The 24,624-nt window shown below is 43.1% G+C and overlaps 1 protein-coding gene across 1 annotated transcript; it reads right to left on the reverse strand.

Annotated features, from left to right (window-relative positions):
* Positions 1–966: 966 nt before the first annotated feature.
* LOC115009717 (peroxisome proliferator-activated receptor alpha-like) lies at positions 967–24,322 on the reverse strand. Its single transcript, XM_029433912.1, is given in 8 exon segments — positions 967–1,211; positions 1,439–1,676; positions 1,678–1,893; positions 4,338–4,537; positions 8,647–8,785; positions 11,059–11,222; positions 13,082–13,330; positions 24,169–24,322. Coding segments are annotated over 7 exon segments (1,410 nt in total). The 5' UTR covers positions 13,290–13,330; positions 24,169–24,322.
* Between the last annotated feature and the right edge of the window lie 302 nt (positions 24,323–24,624).

A 24,624-nucleotide genomic window follows, 5' to 3' on the forward strand; every position in this document is an offset into this window, starting at 1 on the left:
GTCATATTAAAATATTGCAAGGCGTGCTCGTGCCTCGGACGTACATTGTTCTGCATGTACACTGTGAATATTAAATCTTTAAAAATATTTTTGCCATCTCATCCTGAAGAGTAAAAAAAAAAAAATAATGGACGGAGTTGTTTGAGTAATACGTGAGCATGATCGATACGAAGTGTTGGCGACGTCTTGTAGGAAGAGACATATGAAAGACATCGATTATATCCAGATATCATAACAACACCGTATGGCTTAAAGTACAAATAAATGGCTATGTTCAGAAGCGTCACAGTCGTGTCTCTGGGTATAAAAACGGGTGAAGAAACATGCGGGTGGCTGGTGCTGGATAACCATCTCCAACTGTTGTTTGACTGCATGGAAAACTGTCTCAGTACTGCCTTTTTGTCTGTCGCTGACTACCGAAGCCATTTGGCTGTGAAGATATATGGCTCTTTGCTCTTTGACATCAGTATAAAAATCTACTTTCAAGCTTTCACTGCTGGAGTGGTGACTACCAAGTTTCACTGTCTTTCCTCATTGTAGGGCTTGTTAAGTGTCAGGATAGGGAGAACCATGGAGATCACCTCCACTACTTCGAATTAGCATATAGTGTTTTTATCCAAATGTTTGGTCAGAGATTGCATACACTGGTGTCTAGATAAGGGGGGCTCAATCAGCTGTACATCCCGTCTTTGCACACGTGACTTTTTCTGCCAATGAAGCTCCACACAATGGAGTGGAGAGCACTGTGTCAAACCAAGAGAATCATCCGCCTCTTGCCTTAACAGGACCACGTGTGCTGACCAGAAGCCAAAGCTTACTCTTACTGCATTAGGGGGGGGGTGTAAGTGGTTCAACCTAGCTTATGGAGAGCTCTTCTTCTTCTTCTTCTTCTTCTTCTTCTTCTTTCCCTGAAAAAAAAGGAGATGCTTTGTAGAGTGCCTCTCCTGGTTATTCCTCCACAATCCCTCAGTACATGTCTCTGTAGATCTCCTGCAGGAGGTGGGTGCAGTGAGGTGTCCTCTGTCTTTTGATCTCCTGCACCAGCTGAGCGTGCTCAGTGACCAGCTGCCGGAGGTCAGCCAGTTTCTGCAGCATCTTGGGGAAAAGGAAAGCGTCGTCGGGGTGATTGGCCAGCAGGTGGAGCTGTAGCACCTGCACAATGCTTTCCTGCATTCGCTCGATGTGCGTCACATTCACCAGGCCTGGGCGGTCTGATCACAGAGGAGGCAAAGTACATTTGAGTGAGACCCCTTAACCATAATCTCCTGTTGGAATAAACATATTCAGAAGCAAGGTGATACCAGAACACCATCACCATTTCTGCAATGTTTGTAGCATTTGCTTTCAGATAGATTAAAAGTAAGACATGAGAACGAACATATCAAATCCCATGCAGCAAATAAATAGCTTATTTTTTATTTTCCCCCTGAATTCTCACCTCCACAGCAGATGATAACGGCCACAAACAGAGCCAGGTCGCTATCATCCAGCTCCATGCCGTTAAACTTCATTGCAAACTGGAATTTTGGCTCCATCATATCACTGAAGGGCCTCCGCAGGCTCTTGAGGAATTCCCGGGTGATGAAGCCTGAACCGTAAGCTACGAGAAGCCCATCCTTGTTCATACTGGAGGCGAGCATGGCGAAGAGGGCCTCGTACACGCCATATTTCAAAAGGAGTCACCTGATCATTGAGGTCCAGGCTCGAGAACCCGGGGACGGACTTTGCAAACTCCGTGAGCTCGGTGACGGTTTCCACCGACGTGCACTGGCAGCAGTGGAAAATCCGAACTTCTGCCTCCCTGTCCTTCGGCGGTCCCGCTGAGCCCACCATCTTTGCCACCAGCGTCTGCTCTGCCAGCTGGAGGGTCTCCATGTCATGGATGACGAAAGGCTGTGGAGGAAAGAGACAAAGTCTAATGAGCTATACACGTGAAGTGTGGTTGAAATGGGCTTCCAGTTCAAATGCAACACAGTCAGTACAGTGTGTACTGTGAGATACATTACATACATAAGCCTGACTACAGTAATATGGAAAAGCAAATGTTTCTACATGAAAAACTGTACGTTTACCCATAATCCTTGCTGAAAGGAGAGGCTAAACCCAGAGCTTTATTGCCACTTGAATATTTCCACGATGACATGATTACTCTTACCCTACAGCTGTATCATTATGGGTCACTCTTAACACTCAAAATGCAAATAATTTCTCTAGAAAGATAAAAACAGGGCTAATGTTTACAACAGAGCAGTGTCGGGGGAAAGAGCGGTCACCAAAATAAGAAGGGAATTCATTTTAAACCTTTAAACCTTCGATACATGTTGAAGGTATGTAAAAGTAAGCTAGCAGTGCTAGCAGTGATGCCCTTAATTTTACCTAATAGGTTTTTTTTTTTTTAGCTGCGTCCCTGTTCCCACAGTGGACAAAGTTACAACATATGATGAGCAGTTAAACCTGCTGCTGCACATCAGATCGGCGCTCTGACTCAGGACTGCTGTGCTAAATTTGGTTCACAGAGTAGCAAGGGAAGGTATGAGCGGCACGACGTCGAGCGGTTTTCTTTTGTCTTTCTTCTACGTCAACACAATCACCAGAACATTTACTATAAATAAGTTGATCCAACAAGCATGGTGTACTTCTGAACAAGGTGTATGTACAATGTTTTACAAAGCTGCAATCTACATTTTGATCATGGAATAGTAACCTCGGCTTCAAACAATGTTGCGCCTCCGCGTACAATAAATAACAGTTTTTCTTTTATGGATATGCTTTGCCTCTTTTCGGGCTCACCGCCTGAACTAATGTCATGTGATCTGGCAGAAGCAAAGAAGCAGAAATCGACATTGTATTGTCCGCATAACCTCAGGTGTTGGTACGCCAACAGCTCTTGTTGATTCTTAAGATTTCCACGACGACATAATTACTCTCCTCGACCCTGCAGATGCAGCCTCACAGGGGGTTTGTAGACCATACTATAGATATTCATACAGTTTACACTGTAAGCAGAGCCAGGGGTGCCACAGTGACACTCTACCTGACTCACTGCTGCAACACATTTGAGAAAACAAACATCCTTTTAGCCTTAGACGGACTAATCAACCCTGAAAGATATGTGTTAGTTACAGCCTTAGTGGTGATAGTTACAAGGTAACCCAGAGCAGCAGGAACAGCTTTCTGTAGCTGCTTGGTTTTTTTAGGGGCTTAAGACATCCAGTCAAGACCGTACGTGCTGTTAGGATGAATCATACCACGGCAAAACTACTTAAGTCAGACAAATAAAACTGATGTTCACTGTACGTAAATCAAAGCCAACGGTGACACAGTTATGGCTGGGTGTTCCTTCCAGACGTTGAAACTAATGAGTTCAACCTGAGGGCAAAAGATCTGGCTCAGTTACCGATCCAAAGAAGTTGATGAAGGATTTCCCCCCGCGGGTGATTACCTATCGGAAAGTTTTTCCTATGTCAACTGTCTTTTCTTGCAACAGCATTTTCAGCATTATAAAATATTTGATCTAAATCTAAGTCAGTCTTAAAATAATGCAAGACGCAACAACACCTTCAGCCAATACTGCTCACTAAGAATCTCACAATCAAAGTCATGCAACGTGTTAGATTTGCACACATAGCTTTGGCGAATGGTACAATATGACTCGACACGAAGAGTCAAGGGGCTGGATCAAACAATATGTGCATTTCCAATTGACTGTTGTCCAATGGCTGCACACCCCAGACTCCCTCTGGACTCTAAATGGACAGGAGATGGACTGTGTTTGAACATGGAGGTGCCTTTGGATTGACCTGTCCCTCTTGACCTATTTCACACCTACACACAGCCATGCATGGAATTCACAACAACACCATGCTGCAGTCCCTGACCCTCCCCCTGCCGGCCCCTCTTTTCTGGTGAAAAGAAAATGAAAGAAGAGAGGCAGCGAGGGGACGTTTTCGGTGAGATTGGGGATGGGTGATGAAAAGAGGGCAGGCGTGGAAGGAGAGTGACGGGCTCAACACACTGGCTCTTTATACAGATACAGATGTTTCCACGTCCAGCTTGTGTGTTGGCTTGCACTGCTGATTGAGCAAGTTATTCCTGTCATTGGCTGGCTGCACATAATCTCTGGAGGTGCACGCTCCCAGGTCATATTGAGACATTAGTTTGAAATGTCCTCAGAATTAGATTAAAATCTCTCCAATGTGGATGAAATAAATGAAAGGTTGGCAAGACAACGTGACCTTGACCTGTGAGGAAATGCTGGTAATGAGAAGAGCCATGAACACGCGATCCACACATGCAACACCTTTCACTCACCAACCCACTACTGTTAATCAACGTACAGGGGTGCTGGTCTTGCCGGTGAGAATGGTTCGAGCCTTGGCCTTGTTCATGTTGAAGTTCTTGAGGTAGGCCTCGTAAATCTGCCGGGCCAGCGTCTTCTGGTCGGCCACCTGTGGGTCTTCCACCTCCCTGTCCCCTGTTACCATCTCCGCCTTCAGCTTTAACTTCTCTGACTGGGGCATCCGACCAAACCGGATGGCTGTAATCAAAGCAGACAGAAAGTCAGATTAAGATTACAGGATGTGTGAAAGATGCAATGTAAATAATAGCTTTAAATGCATTTAAAACAGCAAATCGACTGCACAGGAGCAAAGGAGGGCTTTAAAAACAAATACAGTTTTGGAAAATGTAAAATAGCTTGAGCTCCACAAAACCACAATAATCACTGATTCAAAAAGCTGACATCTGGAGGAATCATTTTCTAAATCTCTACGCAGACACCCCCACACTAAGTGAAATGAAACCACGTCAACATATCAGGAAATATTCATTCCGTCCAAACGAAGCTTGTGGAGCAGTAGCCGTGAGATTTTCAAAAATAGAAAACGGAAAAACTGTTCCTGACATCTGGCGCCAAAGCATTATTTCTCCTAATCTATGGATCTGAGTATTCTGTGGTATCCTAAACAAGAGCATCTCACATTTCCATCACAAACAAAATGTCATAATCCAGCAAGTCTAACTGGCTTTGCACCAGAACACCCGACCAAGTTAAAAACATGTACCAAACCCGATCAAAGACTTGATGTCCGCAAAGGTCTCCACCAGTGGCAGCAAAGTGTCAGCACTAAACACACACACACACACACACTACTCTGAATGAGTCTTTCAAAGAGAGAAAACACAGATCAGATTGCCATAGAAGACATAAACATCACCCGACTACTTCAGTTTCACACATGCAGGTCATCTCAACCTGGTAGTGAGTGTATCCAAAATTACTTCCATGGGTGCAATAAAAACAACACCCCCCCCCCTCTCTGGTCACCCCAGTTAACCCGCCACACAGCACCATATTTCGGGTCACTTGCTTCTTACTGTCAGCTCCGCCCTGACATAACATGTGCCCTGCAGTTAAATATGCACACACGCAGAAAGACTGAGCAAGATGCAACATCATTTCTGTCAAATGTTGTATTTGTACTATGTTGTTTATCCTGTACACACGACATCTATTGCACGTCTGTCCGTCCTGGGAGAGGGATCCCTCCTCAGTTGCTCTCCCTGAGGTTTCTTCCATTTTTTCCCCTTTAATTTTGGGGTTTCTTTTAGGAAGTTTTTCCTTGTGCGATGCGAGGGTCTAAGGACAGAGGATGTCGTAACCTGTACAGTCTGTAAAGCACACTGAGACAAATGTATAATTTGTGATATTGGGCTATACAAATAAATTTGATTTGATTTGATTTGATTTGATGCTAAAGTCTTTGCCACCCAGTCCATGAAATGATCCATCAGCTGGAGCAACTGGGAACCCTAATAAGTGACATTAAACTCAAAGTATCACTCAGTCATCACAGACTGGACTGGATGAGACGAAAGGAACCCTACGTGCAGAATTCTATTGTAATATTACACACACCGAAATGAAGACCATGCACCGTAAATCAGCATTAATATCCTGTAATAATTATATCCACAAACTCTACTTTAAAAAGGCATATACATGCTTCTTGATGCTTCGGTTGCCTTTTTCATGCAACTCGAGCACAATTGAAAGAAGACGATACGAATAGAAACATAATCAATGTCTATTGAAACTGTAAAAAGGACTTTCCTTTGTATGCATTGCAGCAATGGAAGATTATGAATGGACACAAAAGGTTACTACGTGTGTGAAGTGTGCTTCAGCACTAGACAAAAGTTGTTATTCTACAAGAGAATGCCGACATCTCTCAGACGGCCTGATCCCATTTGATTAACGAGATTAGAGGTGAACTGTTTTTAACCCTTCTCACCAATTTAATGGGCACAAGCTGATTCTCACACTCACACACACACACACACACACACACCACTCTCTGAGAACCTAACATCCAGCTGCACCTGCCGCCTGTATTTACAAGACCATAAAAGCATAAAAGGAGATCTGATTCCCCTATTTTCTAATGAGCCGCTCACCGTCGAAGGAAATCCAGGCTAACTGAGCAGGACTGAGCAGGGATGAGAAACCGAGCTCGCAGACAGCACGAGGGTGCATTAGATTACTGCTCACAAAGTGGATGGATCATCTGAAACTGGTAAAGCTCCACAGCGGGCGCCTGGGCAGGAGCCAAGTCCAATTACGATGAGAGGAAGTGAGTGATGTTAAGCTGAGCATTAAGTCCATTTCCTAAGATCTAGTGTAAGGGGATGAGTCTGTGCGTCCAGTGGGGGCTAAACGGTGGGAGGTGGACAGTCTGTCATCCCATTAAATCATCTGTTTCAACGGCTGATTAGTGCAGGACGACACCTCCTTCAGCCCTATAAGACTCTTTATTGCTGTTGTTTCCTCACAAGCTACACATTCAATGGGGTTTATTGCAGTGCATCTCGTGAGTACATGAGATCAGAGGTATCGTTACGGTGCTGATGAAACCTCCAGTCACTTCTGTGTTGTGTGATAATACAACTACTTTGCTGCTGTTGCATTAAAAGAGATGATGATGATGATGATGATGATGATGATGATGATGATGATATAGTATTCTCCAGAAAAGTAAATCAAAGGAAGATTTTGTGGAATTCATATTGAGTGGCTTTTAAATTTGACTTACACAACATTTTACCCTGTAATAAGTCAATTGAATAAATGTAATTGTAGCCTCTCCACTGTTTAGATTACATGCATAGATTGCCTTAAAGACAATCAATTTTAACTTATAAAACGAGCAGTGCATGTGTTCCTATAGTCTATTACTTAGACCGCCAGATTCCAAGGTTGCCCTGGTCTCAAATCTCATTCCTCCCCCTCTACGGTTACAATTAGGCTCATGAAACTCAATACACATGTAGCGTAAGAGGAGCTGAAAGAACTAATACTACTTTTAGGCACCACTGTGTTATCATCCAAATCTGGGCTTTGTCTTAAGGAAGCATCTTAAAGTCAATGACCTCATGGGACAAAATAAAGACGCCTCTGCATCCTCACGTTCACCGACACCAGTATGGAATATCCACACTGTCTGCACAATCTATAAGTAAACCCACCGATTGCATTGACCTTGATGATCCTTCTACTAAAAATACACTGACAGACCAGAAAAGATAAGCACCTGCCTGCCCACACAAACAGACACAAACACGGCAACTAAAATCTGTTCAGGACCTTGAACCAAGAGGTCAGCATGCCATGTTGTATGTTTACATAGAGTTAACAACATTCACCGCGATGGCAAACTTTGACCTCACTATTCCTGTATTTCAAACAAAGATCAGCGGCACTGAGGTGGAAATCTGATGTAAGGCTCTGAAGACAAGGCTGTCTTTAGGGTGTTCACAGATGTTGCATGTGCAGGTGTTTTTTTTTAAAGTACTTCAAAAGAAGTGACGTCTTCGACTTACAACAGAGTATTAGGGCAACTCTTGGGGGAAAGAAAAATGTTCTTATCGTTTTAGAATATGCTGCAACGTCATGGAAATAAAGCCGAGATATAAAATGTCACAATATTACACAAATAAAGTCGTAGTTTTCCAAGACAAAAGTCATTATGAGAGTAAAGTCTTGATTTCACAAGGACATTTGACAAGTAAATGTATGACTTTGTTCTCAGAATTAAGACTTTTGCCTGAAACATTACACATTTATTTGGGAAAAAATATTATTGTCTCTATTATCTCTTCTAGAGACAACATAAATACAAATACAACATGGTTTAAGTTATTTTAATGACTTTGCACATCAATTAATTTGCATTAATAATGGTACATTTTGACTATTTGGGCTCTTAATTAAAAATTAACTTGTTCAGATGCTGGCAATTAGTGCAATCCATACGTTTTTGTGAGTCACATAATCAGATTTCCCTTCTTGTTCACACATCTGCAACCACAAGGGTTCAGTAGGTTCAGCCATTGCAATGCAATACGACTCCAGCACTGCAAAGACTGCATTATTCTTCAGTTAGAGACTTGCCTTAACATTCACCTGTGGTGTTAGCTTTCTTATTTCCTCTTCAATCCTTCCTGACATCTGCACAACTGTGGTAACTATGTTAAAGTAGTGTGTGTTTGCAAGTAAGAAGAACCATGCATGCATGTGTGTGTGTGTGTGTGTACGTGCATGCGCTGGGCTTGAAGGAGAGCCAGACCTGCCCTCTCTGTAGGACTCACCGTTGTGGGACATGCCCACTGACAGGCACTTCTGGAAGCGGCAGTATTGGCACTTGTTGCGGTTCTTTTTTTGGATCTTGCAGCGACGCTCACACTTGTCATACTCCAGCTTCAGACGGATGGTCCGTCGGAAAAAACCCTGAAGACACGAGAGGAAAACATTGTTAAAATGTGAATACTGCTTTCGTGACGCAAACATTTAATGACAGCCGTTAATAAAACCTGAAATATACCAGAGACAAGTAAATGATCTTTAAGAGACTCTGCTGTGATGAAACCAATCTCAAGATCCAGAAAGAAAAAAACTAAAACTAACTTTATAGCAGTTATTTATTCCCATATGAATCGTACGTGACAAAATCAGACAGATAGTTTCACCATCAGTTTCTCCTCGCTTACACAACTTTGACAAGAAGAAACATTTAACTTTGGAGAGGAACAGATGGACCAAGTGGCATGTCTGTGGTTGGCTGGACGGTAGACAATGGCCTGGGGAATTGCTTAATAACACATTTAGTCATACTAAAGAGCAAATTGCAATTTTATCCAAACTGTCCCCCAGGGTGCCTAAATAACACCCCCACCCGTAAACACATGCTAAGTAATAATGACTGACTCTCACCAACTAACCTCCAATCTCACATGCACAGACACATATGCACTCATAAAACCAGAGTGACATGAATATCTGGTCAAATGGGCTTCATGCCGATGCTGCTTGTGTCCACTGTCGTAAAGGATCAGCGTATTGACAACACAGAGGTCAGCCTCCTCCTATTACTGTTCCATCACCAAATGACGGAGGGGGAAATGAGTGCGTATGGGACGCTAACTTTGACGTTGCTTATTTAGTTATGAAGTAGTAGAGAAATAACCAAGTTGTCAGGGTTCTTAAAAGGATCCACTAATCTGTCAATCATCATTCACACTCATTGTGCACAAAAACCCAAACACCTGGTAAAAACAGGTGGTCACATGGTCATGTGATATTTCTCGACTTCAGGAGTCGCAGACAACCGACCGAACGCTAGATTACAAACATTTAAAGGCTCACAGCAGATTATGGGATACTGAGGGCTGGAGAGGACGCAATCCTGTCGATAAAAGGCTGCTTTGGAGCATTGTTGTGGCCTGGATGTTAAAGCGTATACCATTAACAGTAATTGCAATTTCCCCTTGTTCAGACGACCTATATTGCATTTCCAGCCTCTCTCTCTCTCTCTCCCTTCATTTCCTGTCACCTCTCTAACCTCTCTGTCAACCTTGGAATAGAGGCTTAAAAAAAGAAAAAAGACGGCGGCTACAGTTCTGGAGTAGCGTTTGAAATGTGACAAGCCTTGCAGACTCATTATGGCCGACCCGATCGAGAAATGCTTCGACTTCAGCTGATCCAGCTAATGTTGCGAGAAGGGGCTTCACTATTACCCTCTGACATCTGATAGATACACTTTTAATGACTCCCTCCTAAAAGGGTAGAAGAAGCTTAACAAATTGACCTTGACTTTTGTGATAACCTGTTGCGTTACAGCACTACGACTTCACCCTGCATCGGTCACATAGCTTTGGCTCTGCCCTTGGACCGACCGACAATACTTCTGTATTGATGTACGGACGCACAAGCCAAGACAACAATCCTTCTACCACTGCACAGACTCATTACGGTGAGCTGCCGCTGCTGCGAGGTGAACGTTTATGTTATGGTTACTAAGCATCGGATCCTGACATTCATACTCCCACAGCTGTCTTGGCTGATACATTTAACCGCACTCAGTGGATTCACAGTGCGGAGGTGTCTCTCACTTCAGCTACTTTTTTTTCCAGCTTTTCCCCCTTAAGCCATTGATAGAACAAATATAAATACAGAATACTGACACACAAACACGTGCACACACACTTCAAGCTAGACTATCTTTGTTCACCCTTGGATTGTTCTTCAACATGACTGGTGAACAATTAACTGAGAGATTTATTGAGCGACTACGTGTAAATGCAGAGCCTTCTAGATCTGATGCTTTTAGAAGTCATTAGTCACAAGACACACTGCCTCTGGTTTCTGGCCTGACATGTCCTACTTTCTTGGTTAATGTGCAGTCAGGGTTTTGGTATGTCTGTGCTTGAGTGTGGATGACTTTGGGAGGAAGTGATTGATGGATATTGACAGAAATAGAAAGCAGTAGAAAGTGAAACAAGGTGTTGGGTGAGATGATAAGAGAGACTAGTTAAGGCAGATGCATGTGTGATAACAAGCCTACAGTCACAGTAATGTCCTTCAACAACTGGAAATCCATTAAACTGAGTCACTAATTCTTATATTGGTCTCGTCTTCACCATTGTCTAATGCGGATTAGAGATTAGAGATGAAAATAGAATCACTTGTGTGTGGCTGTATAATTCATGTAAGGTTCGTCTCACCTTGCAGCCCTCGCAGGCGTGGACTCCATAGTGGTAGCCCGAGGCGCGGTCAGCACAAACTCGACACTCCAGATTAAGCGAAGAGGAGGCAGATGAGAACTCCTCCTGGCCCGCTGCGAACCCGTAGACAACCGACGACGGGCTGGATGCTGGCGTCAGGGCATCTACAAAGCACATGGGAAAGGATGATTAAACGTGTCAATGTTCAACACTTCGGCGACTGATAGAGAGCGATTTCAAATACAGAACTGACACACCAAGTTCCTAAACACTTCAAGTTAGACTATCTTGTCCTTCGGTGCCTCTTAAAAAACACTCTTGGGTTATTCTTCAACATGACTGGTAAACAATTAACTGTACCCCACACACACAGTACAACATCTGATTTGAAAGTGGGCTTTCCATTGTTGCTGTAGACCCACGATCATCATCATGATAATGTCAAGAGAACTGTATATTTGTATGGAAAACTGATAGAAGCGCTGTTTATAGCACTAAGATTCCTCTTGAATTTAACGTTTTGTAATGCAATGTATGTTTAGTATGCCTTATGCAACAAAAGCATGATACGCAGTTCCTTCATGAAGACATAGAACATAACTAGATGACTGGACGCAACGCTCCCAGTAGATTACAGCAGAAATGTGGGTTTCATGCATGGTGCCAGAGTGTGAGCAATGTAAATACTTTTATCTAAGTACAACAATTGATGACCCTCTCATACTGTGTTATAGCCTGCTTAACAGAGAGCACATGCTGATATTTGTGTTGAGAAAATGTAGAGATAAGTAAAAGATAATAATTGCCTGAATGAATAAACTCTACTGTCTCACCTCCCTTTGGGAAAGAACTAGTTGAATTTAAGCTAGCTTGACCTCTGGCCCCGGCAAAGACAGAATGTTCCAACACAACTATTTATTCAGAGATATTAACATGCCATCTGTGGTGTGATGCTTGTCACAAGCATCACAGTGTTGGAGTAGTATTACTGATCTTTCTCTTGGATGACAGCTCATAGGTTGCCAAAAGTTTTCGATTTCCACCTTGTGAAGTGAACGTGGTTGGTAGAACTTGTTTGTTACACAAATAGCAAAGACGAAATGGTACAAAAAAACAGTGGCACTAAGTCAAGCCACATGAGTTGGTCGAGAGACGCCAGAGAGGGGATAAGCGGCATCTGGCAGCGAACCTGGAGCTGTGTTCCTGCTTGGTGCACATGTTTCAACTGAGTGTGAACAAGAAAAGCATGTCAGTGATTCTTTTTAACACCCATAAATCCTGAACACCCACTCACAGACTTTTCCATGACATCATCACGTTTCCCTGATGCCTTCTACCCATACTTCCCCTCTCTTTCCTTCTCCTCCCTCCCTCACACCCTCTATTCTCCCATTACATTTTTATCTTTCTGGACTATTCACTGCTTCTTCACTAATTTGGTACCAGCATAAATTTCCAAGACGCCCATGTGACTTTTATTCAGGAGGGAACACAGCAAGCAAAATGCATGTTTCCTGAGAGGTGGTGGATGGTGGCTGAGGAATGTGTGAATTCCTCATTGGATATGGGGTGAGGAGAAGGGCTCGGGGAGGACAGAGGGGTAAAACAGGGGAGTACACAAAATAAAGGAAAGAAATTGACAGGAAAATGCACCGAGACCAAACAAACCGATTAAGTCCAGGGGGCTTTTGCCCAAAGGGGTTAAACTATCAGACTACCTGAGTAAACAAAGGGCTGTCAAGGGGTTCTAGCTCATATTTGTTGTAGATCAAGCCAAGAGGTTAAATTAGGCAAAGTGTATGTCCCCTCTAAACATTCAGTTGGAGCAAATAAGGGATTATGGGGGGGTTAACGAGGACCCCTGCTCTGACAACAACAACAACAACAACAACAACAACAACAGTGGCAAGGAGATTACACTGAGCTGCCGGGCTCACTTTGAACGGTGAAATGACCGTATGGTAACAAACCCCACATTGTCATCTAAAGAGATCATTTCAATTCAATGATAATGAGACTTCACCTAGAACAGTGGAACCTTCAGAGCCATTGCTGGAGGACTGGTATTCGGGGACATCAAAGGAGCTGAGGGCGTCATTGTTAATGGACTGAGAGAAGTCCTGGATCTCCTCCATGCCGCCCATGAATTCGTCATCTCCGCACAGGGGGCTGCCTAGCACCGAGTCCTCCAGGGGCGAAGGGGGATGGTAGTGGCTCTCCATGTCGACCATCGCGGTGGAGGAGCGGGCTGCCGGCACTCTCACTCATCAGACTGGAGAGGACAGAGGGAGGGTGCAGAGGGGGAAGGCAAAAAGGTCAAAGAGGTCAAAGAGGTGATATGGAAACACATACAGAGGAAGACAAGATGATAATTCATTTTTAAGGTCACCTCTCTCGGAATTTCTAGAGTCAGCTTGCTACCATGCTCCCAAAAGTAGAGGGATACACAAGGTCATTAGGATACATCATCTGGGAACCATGAATGTTTGTACCAAATCTTTTGCCAATCCATAGAATAGATGTTTTTTTAGCAGAAAGGTTAGGGGATCACCAAAGCTGTCAGTATCCATCCTCTGGGCCCCATGAATGTCTGTACACAATTTCTTGCTAGCTTTTGAGATACGTCAGTTTGGATCCAAATGGCGGACCAACTGACCATGGCTGAAAACTGATAACATCATTAACACCATCAACACCAAAGAGTAATATTGCCTTTCTTTTCTTCAATGCACGATTCAACACAGCATACATAGTAAATGAGCAGTGCTGATGCAACGTGCGGCCATCCACTCTAACATGTGTTGCATGTTGTTATAGTGGGTCAGCAGACAGTAAGGGAATGAAGGACACAGAGTATCTTATAACATAACACAGGCCCCTCCGCTCCTGACCTATTCACTCCAAATACAGTAACCCCATCCTTGTAAACCTCATAGTGCTGCAGAAAGAGAAAGACAGAGGTTCGAGAGACAGAGGGTGAAGCACGGGGACATGTGGAGGGATGAATGTAGGTCACTAGGCTGTGCTGCGATAGGCTAGGTCTGAGGGTAGCTAGAAGATATATGACTGACTGGCTTCTACAGTATGTGGGTGAGATTTTGCTGAATTGCACAGTGGGAATTGGGAGGATCTTGTTGGCTAAGCTTAAGACCAGCAGAGGGAATGGACCTTACATCACATTAGAACTTCATACATCCGCATGTAAACTGGGTCAATCTTCAGTAAGCCCTTTCCATCAGGCCCCACTTAGAACTGGGAGCTGGGGTGTACGGTTGAGGGTGGCAATAGCCTACCACTGCAAGTCAGCAGCTGCTGGTTTTTCTCAGCCATTCCTCACCTCTACACATGACCTCCTCGAGTTTACCCTTAACTTCGTCGCACTGTGCAATGTACTGTAGGCTGTTTGAAGGAGAGGCTGACTGCATGCATTACATGTTTCTGCCCTCAGTGCTCCCAGTTAGTCAATGTAAAAGATCTAATGACAGGCAGACATGAATGGTATTCCATTGAAGCAGTATCATAAAGTAAAGATCATTTGCATATAGTTTCCCCTAGAGTGCAGAAGGCAAATCAAATGAAATGAAGTAGACGTGATTCTATGCGTTACGTAGCTTTTAATGATAAACGGTTTTAACCCTTCAAGAGAGAGGGAAGAAAATGGAAGAACTTTGGACAACTTTCAGAGCTGGTAGGTGGCTAGCATGACCAAAAGTAGATCAATGATATAACTGAAATATAGACAAATATGTAATAACAACAACAAGACCTGGCTCAAAGTCCAATCACATATATGGACGAGCTGTAAACCATCCTTTAGAGCACATTATCTACAGTCTGACAACTATTGCTCGTTGAGGAGGAATAAAAGTACAGTTCATTTACCATTTACATGGCAGAGGTGGAAACACCAATCAGCGTAGCTACTCCTACACTGAAAACAAATGTCTCAGCACACTTCAGCTTCTGCAAATATATATAAAAAAAAGGGAACTTGCATGTTCTGGCATATGGAGGTTAGGAATTTTGGAAATACGACATCTTAATGTTTTAGGTTTGGAGCCATTGGGAAAGACGACACAGCAAGTTATAGACATGTCAGCATTTTTACGTTTTCAGGTTTAATACAGAGTCCAGAAGAATCACAGCCCAGAGGAGTTAAAGTGAATCTAATAGTAAAGACCCTGAAGATTCCCACCCGATAAAAAAAAAAACACTACATGAAAAGAAGCCTGGCATGTGAGCAGACCGCTTTGCTGAGCTACTCACTCTTCAATACACTTGGAATTCTGAATGGAGGCAGTGTTAGGTCTGCTAGGATAAAGCAAACCTCTTTAGCATTCAGCCGCTAGCTCCTGACCCTCAGGTCTTCCCTTAGAGGACATCCTGTTACATACACTCACTTCATTCAGCACTGCCTCATCATAATAATGCTTCAAGGCAAAAAAAATAACAAAGAAGCTTATTGGCTACAGCTTGACTAATCTTCATTAACCCGGGAAAGTTGTTATATAGTGGTCAGATTAGTTACATTTGCATCACAGAATATGAATAATTATTTGTCAATACACACACATCTACTGCATGCATGACTTTCTATTCAATAAGCGTACGACACAAGTCTTTTTCTGAACTTATGACCCCCCTATCAGCAGTTATGAAGTGGACCAAGCCAACCTTGTGTTGCCACCAACATACAAGATGAAAACGTAAACACAGAGATCTGCTTCGCTGTAGACTGCGAGAGGTCTTGTGGATTGAGACGGAGAAAAACAGAGAGAGACGCATTGGGGTGGAGAGGAATGTCAGTCAAGCTACATTACAGGGTCTTCGTCGGCAACATGTAAGCAAGTGAGACAGAGAGAGAGAGAGAAAACAACGGCAAGCCTTTGTGTTTTAGGTCAAGACCTCTCTTGTGCTCACTCAGCCAAGCCTGCTGAGGGCATTGTGCACACTGAGCAGAAGATGAGCAAGGTCATACGCGTTTGTGGGGGTTAGGGTTGGAGTTAGGGTCTAAAGAGGAGGAGCGGGGAGAGCTGACAAAAGACCACTAACCAAGAGTCGCCAAGGTCGCCATGGCGATGCCGACACACTGATCACACTTTGAAAATCAGCGGCAGAGGGCAGGCAGCAGGCATGGGAAGACGGCTTCAACTAACAACCACTGGAGATCAATCTCTCATCATCAAAATCAATAAATCCCATTACAGACTTAGTGTATTAGCAGGTCTGAACCCGTAATCATAGGGCCGGATGTATGAGGGGAGCATAAATAATCCATGCTGTCCTGATGGATTTCTGCACAGTTGCTTAGCATGTTCACCCAGCCCCCCCATGTTATGCTCATCCATCGATGTGAAGACCCACATTAGACAGACAGGCCATGAAGCTGCTCTTAAGCTCCGGCTGAGGCAGATAAACAGGCTCTGAATAAGACCCGGGCATGCAGGCAGCCTCCTACTCTCCCAACAGGAAAGGACACAGAACAGCCGGAAGGTAGTTTACACAGCCGTATGAGATCTTTTAAGAAAATGATCTATAAATCACACGTATCGTTGAGCGTGAGAAGCAGTTCATGTCATCTGCTCCTGTGCAACTGCAAAGTATAATCGCACCTCCATGACTAACTATTGTGTCTTAGGCATACGATCAAGCTCTATACTTTCCAAATCCATCAACAATGAGGACAACATGCAGTACAAGGGTGTGATGACATGATAGCACAGCTAAAGCTGGCAGAAGTCCAAGATGAGAGAGGTGTGTATGGGCTTGTCTCGCCAAGGCGAAAACAAAATGGCATTCATCAAAACACTGTGGTCCTTCCAAGTACATACCTTGGCAATGAGAGAAGACAGAAGTTGCACGCATAACATTTGTCTGTCTGCAGTCTTGCTACCTGTCTATAAAGTAGACTCTTGATAGTTTATAGAATATAAGAAACCCAATCACAATTTAAGTAGGACAAACTGCTACTGCCCTACCTTCCTCATCCCCAAAAAACTTGAAGTCTTCGTTGCAATTGTGATCCCTGACAACATGACATCCAGCTCTTTCCACAAGTTTGTATGATCATTCAGTGCGTGTGTGTGTGCGTGTGCGTGTGCATGTGTCTGTGAGAGAGAGAGAGAGAGAGAGAGAGAGAGAGAGAGAGTGTGAGAGAGAGAGAGAGAGAGAGCAGACTACAGGTTAATATTTAATCCACCCATCCTGTGGTCTGAGTGCTAACAGGCCTGTCAGAAGAAGGGCCCCCGGGAATACAACGGTGGTCTTAGAGCAGAAATATGGTCTGATGGGGCTGACCTACCAGCTCCGCCTGTCCATTTGTTTGAAGAGTCACTCTATGAGCTCAGTCTGGACCGTTCCCGCAGTGTAAACACTCAACTGAGCCCTTATCACTCAGGGCTGATATGCTGGTCGGTGCACTCTTATCGTTATGGAGATTGACCAAAGTACAGGGGAAGACATTGGACTTTAGCTGTAATCTGCGACAGATGAGTTGTATGATAGCGAACAGTTCAATCTGTACGTTATCAGGTGACTAGCCTTGTCATTTCAGGGTCAATGACAGTTAAATCTATACAGCACAAAGCAAGTTTTGTTTGTCTGACATTTTAGACTTGAAAGGTCAAAAACTGCTGTGTTTGCAGATTGTAATTCCTTAATATAAAGCGTACGTTATTTGTATAACTTTAATACAGATGCATGCTAGATTTTTTGATTATTATTCCCTCATTGTTGTACATAATAGAAAACTATTAACAAAGTTGCGTAGCCAAATCCATAACCATAACATCCATAATTAAGCATGCATTAGACTATTTTACTATTGTATTCTATTTTTAATAATAAATAAAAAAGTAAGTTGCATAAGCCTCAGTGGACTTTGACCTCTGCATTGACAGCGTGTTCAGTGTCATAATAGTTGAATGTTCAGACACACAAGACAAAGCCTATACAGCTGGACAATAAAACACTGCAGAAGGTGCAATGTGACCGTGGACCACTTTACCCCCGTAAGGTCTACGGTGACCACCTGACCTGTGTGTGTGTGTGTGTGTGTGTGTGTGTGTGTGTGTGTGTGTGTGTGTGTGTGTGTGTGTGTGTGTATATGTGTGTGTGTGTGTGTGTGTATATGTGTGTGTGTTTGAGCGAGTTAAAGGTTTCCAAATGCTTACATTTCTTTAGATTCTTCTAAAATATGATTATTTTTGACCAGCTGCCATTATCTCAAAATGTTTTGTGTTTCATGAGGCTACAAAGCATTTTATACTATACATATTACATACATATTGCTTTCCAATTAAAAGTTGAAAACTGAAGGGCAATGAGGTTGCATGCTGAAGCATTGAGCAATACATTTATGGGGCAAAATGTTTTTCAAAGCATATCATTTACAGTAAATCTAATAGGCCATTGACTATAGTCTGTTTTTTTTCTGCTGTGAGTCTGATGTGTCAGCAACAGTGAGGTCATATGGAGAAATGACGAAACTGCTGTGTAACCTTGACCTGCAGTATAGCCACAGCAACTGAACACCCCAGTGTGTTAGGTATATTTACAGCTGAATAAATAGCAGGCTCGACCCTCACTGTTTCCAGCTGCTAAAATCACCAATGGCTGACAACACTGTCCTTAAGCAACACCTCCTTTCAGTGCCAAACGCTGGCTCCTGGGTGCCACTTATTTCCAAATTAGTGATAAAGATCAGGCAGGCCACCATTACAAAACCTCCCTGCAGTACATCCAAACTGTAAATTTCAGAATGGGGAAACAGTTGCAATCTTTTCCAGCTACATTTAACACTTGACATATATATAGGGCTAGGGTAACCAGACAACAAGCGGAACTGGCTAACATTAAACTGGTCCAACAACACTATAAAGTGTCTTTATGAGTCACCTGTATATCCTGTCCAAATGACCTGAAGTTGACCTGTTTTATGATCTATGTCATCATTGCTGTTTCTTGTGTTTAACACATTTAACTGATTTTCCTCCCATTGCATACGCATGTACTGATGGCGGAACTGTACAATATTGCACAAACACATGAGAAAGTTACAGTATTAAGCATTGGATATGCATGTGGATATGGCTCTGTCTATTCTAGAGTGTCATTTTGGTGCTCAGAAGTTTCTAGGCTTGAATACGGAGACAGGCAAGTTTGAATAGTATGTACAAGTGGGCTCAACACATCGGTACAGACAGAAATAAAAATATTACACATGAGCATCCCAATTTACATATCACACAGCTAGTTCCCAAGAGAAGGGAATGTTCAAGGGGGTCTGTACTGTTCTACCAATTGCTCTGTCCGCTGAGGCTCTGCCAAGAAATATATAACATTTGACATTCTGTGGCTTAATATAGGAGGACAGTACATGTGCTACAACATTAAAGGGACTATTTAAATTATTAGCATGATGCTAGATGATGAAGGAATAATAAATCTGATAGTATAGTTTCAGACTGAAATGAGGATTCAATTCAACTTTGCTGGCTCCAATACATTTGGGTTTTGGACTGTTGGGTGGTCAAACCAAGCGATTTAAAGATGTAATCTGGCGATTTGTGATGGCCATTTTTCTCTATTTTCTAAAATGTTACAGAGTAAAGAATTGATCATAAAAATCAGATGAATCAACAATGGAAATAATCACTACCAGCATTTCAACTTTACCAAGTCATCAGAAAGGGGGCAATCTTTAACCTTCTCCCATGCCACCTTTATCTTTGCCCAAGAAACGATCCTTGCGCTGAGGCGTGCTCAAGAACTTTCCAAGTGAGTTTCACCAAATCACCAAATCTGAGATGAGAAGAGCATGATGCTGGAAGCAGTTCTCTCTGCTCAGACAGCTGTGTGTATCTTATTACATTTTCCAGCATGACACTGGAGTCCTGAGTTTCCCCTTTCTGGCTGCCAAACCAGCCTACGTGTTGCCGGGGTGGCATGCAGCACACAGGTCTGGTGACAAAACAACACTAATTTGCTACAGTAGAGGGACCACTGAGCACGACAAAACCTCAAAATGTTATGTTGGCTTCCAACATGCGGCAAGTGAGCAGATACTGCAATCAGCAAATGTTGAAAACAATGTCGGTATTCCAAGGGCTTATTCATTAATATCCTACTTACTCTCCGCCATCACCTCATACAACATGACCAATATACTAAAAATACTTGTGTAAGCTACACAGCTGGCAGCAGAATGGTTATGTTGCTTCTCGTAGCAACCTTATTCCAAAACTTCTTTGCCCTGTCATGCTAAAAAACACTGTTCATTTCCATGGAAGTGTCAAAGACCTCTGTTACATAACAATCAGATGAGGTTAAAACCGATAAAGGCATTTCTGTCTGAGATTATGAGTAGAGCAGAAAGAGAGTGTGCTTCGTCTGTAATATGATTAGAATGGGAGAGTAGATAAGAACAGGGATAGGTTATCGATGAGGATTTCTTTCGGCCGAGGCTCACAAGGATGAGGATCAGACCACATTACTTCAAGTTGACAAGAAAGTAAATACATATTTCAACAATTAGAGGAGCAGGATGTTGAAGAGATGTGACCCTCACATGAGCAGGCCGGAGACACAGGATTGGAAGAGACAAAAAAAGGTTGTAGTGAGAAAGATATTTCTCTAATAGACCAGTCAAATCCTCCTGTCTAACCCCCTTATGATTCAACATACAAATTCAGCTTACATACAGCCTCCCTCCACAGCCAATCTTCTGTCCAGAGCTGCTTACTGTAAGTCTGGCAGGAGGTCCTCAATCCTATTCAACCCAGAGGGACTTTACCTTAAGGAAGGATCAAAGGGGAATAGACCTGGCTCAGATGAAGGTCGAAGCTTGGCGATAGAGGACACAAGTTGCAAAACAAACAGACCATAAGAGTTACGACAATCAGCCACGCTTGGATTGAAAATAGCCCCGTGTAAAAACTGTGTTGCTGTGGGTGTGTTACTACAGGTACCAACAAAGAAGGTGAAATTTGATCCAGGAAGTCCAGTTTAAAATAACAGATTCATGAGTTTGAAGGGATATCAGACGCCAAACCACTGCTCAGCTGGGGGATTTGGAACTCTGGAAAGTCATCACAGTGGGAAACATTTCAACTCGACTGTGAAGTAAACACTAGGATTACACTGTTCCCGATACAAAGTCATCAACTACTATGAGTGTGTGTTTGCATATATTTGATTGATAACTCCTGGATGTTGTTGCATTGCATTACGGCACAGGTTGATCCAACGTCTATTTCTTTTTTTAGGAGCAACCCGATGACCCCCATTGTGCCAATTCAGTGGTGTCAATGACGTGGGTGAGGAGTGAGGAAACGCCACCCGTCAACACCTTTCAGATGTCTGATTGTTTTTTTTCCGCTTTTCCTTAAAGTGCTCCCCCGTTTTTCCCATTGAAATGATCATTGCATCTTGTCTCACCGTGCTGTGTGTACTGGAACGCGTTTCAGTCCGCCTTTGAGTGTAGCCATCTGGAACAGCTATCAACACATTTGCGTTAAGACGTGCTGGGCAAACGCTTGGTAAAACCTGTTGAATCCTATTTCTTTGGGGTTTCTCTGACAGATGAAAAATGCCAGAATCGCCCTTAAACCTTGAAGATCTGATAACAATGCAGTGGTACCATTGATCCTTGCCAGTGAGGTGGAAGAGGCTTCTGTAATTACATGTCCTTAAAACTATTTTTAATGCACACATAACACATGCTGGATATTAGGGTGTAGGGGAGTTACTTGTCTTACACATGCTCTTAAAGCGATGCCCAATGCTAACATTTTTCCAGGGACTTCTAAAATAGGTCAGTGGAACTTCATTCTTGTTGCTAAACATACTTATTATACATCTCTTTGTGGACCCACAACAAAGACAAATGATGAAATCTTAAGACTTGTGCACTTGAGGACAGAACCCGAAAGTCCGGTTTGAGGAGTTGAGAGGGGAAAACTCTAAGCTTGTTTCTGCATCTAAAGGTCTATCTATCACTCCAGGCTGTCAATGCAACCCGGCACAAACTGATTACAGGTCTCAGGTTCCTGGAGACAAAACCAACAGAGTGCAGGAGCACATTTGGACAGAAACTAACTACGGAAAAAAAACAATGGGAGGGAAATTTCCCTTAAGGCTGACTCAAAGGGGCACAATTTCTTGTTTGAGCACGGGCAGATGGTTTGCTGCTGAAGACAATTTGCATGCATTGTGCATGAGGGATAAGGGTATCTTAAATGCATTGTGTCCTTCTGATTGCAATAGTGAAGTTTGAGGATGAATTGCAAACACTGAAAGTCCACACCTTTAGAAAAGAGTCTGATTGTCCTGATGCGGTAACCCCACCCGCCTGGCGGTTATTTGCCATTACTATTTGATCAAAGATTGGTATGAAGATTTTGATATTATCTCTCGGACATTTTTTAGCCGGTGAAGTGATTTATTCTTCAGTCTAAAGGGCGACGAATACTCAACGTTTTCAATTTGCTTTACTGGATCAACACAAATAACAAACACTGTCACTCTGAGGTTGCGTCAAACATGACGTGATTAATAATGGATTTTTAACCACGCTCTCCAGAATGATAAGGTGGTTCTGAGTGAAGACCTTTGATCCCAAGGTAAATGCCACATCAATATGGAGACTGGCTCCAAGGGTTAGCAAATACAAGGCGGGGGGGCTGCAGAATGGAGCATCTGTCTTCAGATCACCTCCAAAGTCTCACTTTTAGGATGTCAGCAAAGAGCTAAAGCAAAAAAAATGATTCTCTTCTAACCATGCGCATTTAAAAAACATAAACAAACCTTCAACATCATTCAGGAGTCACTGTGGTATACAGTCCGTCCCAATGTCATCTTACAATCAAACAAAGTTAGATTTCGGTGCACAGTCAAAGGGTTTTAAGTTTAGAAACCCTTATGGAAACATTTGAGCCCATTGTTGGCGTTTTAACCTAAAACATAAGCAAGGCACAGGTACAAGAGTAAACAAGAGAACTGTGTAGAGCTCTGAACTTAACTCAGCAGTAATCACACAGTCAACAACTACAGATTCATTTTCGATTTGAATTGATGAATAATTATGCTACTGAGTTCTTGTGACTATGTTCTGTTAGCTATGAATGTTCACACAAGGAGACGAGTCACTGAGACGGAAAGAGAGAGAGAGAGAGAGAGAGAGAGAGAGAAAGAGAGAGAAAGATGTTTCAGGGTTATTTTAGCAATTACTTTACAGCACCTGCAGCTACATATTAACCTCTACTTCACCCATTCGTTCATTTGACACTTCACAGTAAAGCGTTTGTGCTGCAAAAGCCGGTCATAAGCTATCATATAAATCTATGATTTCAAGGTAATATATCAAGCCCGTCCTGGAAGTCTGGTTCAAATCCAGCCGGGGACATGTTGCATGACATCCCTGTCTGTCTGTCATTGCCTGTCTCCTGTCTCCTGTTCTTAATATGTAATACCACATTTTAAAGTAGAAAACAGGTCCCAAACTCCATATCTAATACGAAGCTCCTTGACAAACTTTGGAAACAATATTTACACTTAAGAAGCCATATGCAGGTGTTACGCAGGTGCTTCTAGCAATTAGAGCACCATGTTTGCATTGCTTCAGGCCAGGGTCAAATCTTGACATCCACTGTGCTTAATTTATTACACAGAATTGACCTTTTGACATTAATGTCTCTCAAACATGCTGACCAGAGGCCTCCATGATAAACACGCCACATGTTCTTCATAACTGCATAGAGTAACAAGGTGCACCAACAAGCCAGTAAATAGCCTTTGTGTTGAGTGCGTGGCTTACTAATGAATAGAGATGTTGCCTATAAATGAGCAAGCACCACTTTTGCTGCGCAGGCGTGAAAACTGAAATCTTGGAAACCTGCCTCTCTACAATAACAATAGTCCTACAATCACAGGAAGAATGTATCAATGTAATCCAGTTTCCTGTAAACAATTGTGTGCGGGGTTTAAGCTGCAAACTGGAAAACATGCGCTGCAAACATCTCTTTGCATGCAACTAAAGTCCCTTACAGATAGTCTCTCTGCTGCTGCAGGCTGGTGCAATTCTTGAATAAAATGCCAAATGAAGACATCTACCTTACAATAGACAGCCCAATCCGAAACCGACATATCTTCGGGAAACTTGCTGGGTTGAGAAGCGGTCGGTGCAGGACCGAGAGAGGATCGAGGAGGGAAAAAATAGTCCCCAACCCCGACCACGTCCTTGTTTATTTCCCAGCAGCGCTGCCGCTGTCAAAAATCCCCCACCATGTCCATACAAAGCAGATCCATGGAGCGCACACCCGCAGGAAGTGATGTCATGACTGACAGCTGGAGGAGAGAGGGCGCACACCCCTTGACACACCTATAGTTTCAGCCAATGGAGAGATCGCAGTAGTTTCCTTTGAGACGTACGCCCCCTAACCATGGTGACAGCAAGAGGGACCGGGGGAAAATAACTCTTCCTCTAAACGTGCGCGACACACGTTCAATGCAAAAACAGATGCCAAGCAAATATAACACAGAGATGCACTGGCTGCAAAAAAAAAAGAG

Source organism: Cottoperca gobio, chromosome 6, assembly GCF_900634415.1.
Source record: "Cottoperca gobio chromosome 6, fCotGob3.1, whole genome shotgun sequence".
NCBI classification, from domain to species: domain Eukaryota; kingdom Metazoa; phylum Chordata; class Actinopteri; order Perciformes; family Bovichtidae; genus Cottoperca; species Cottoperca gobio.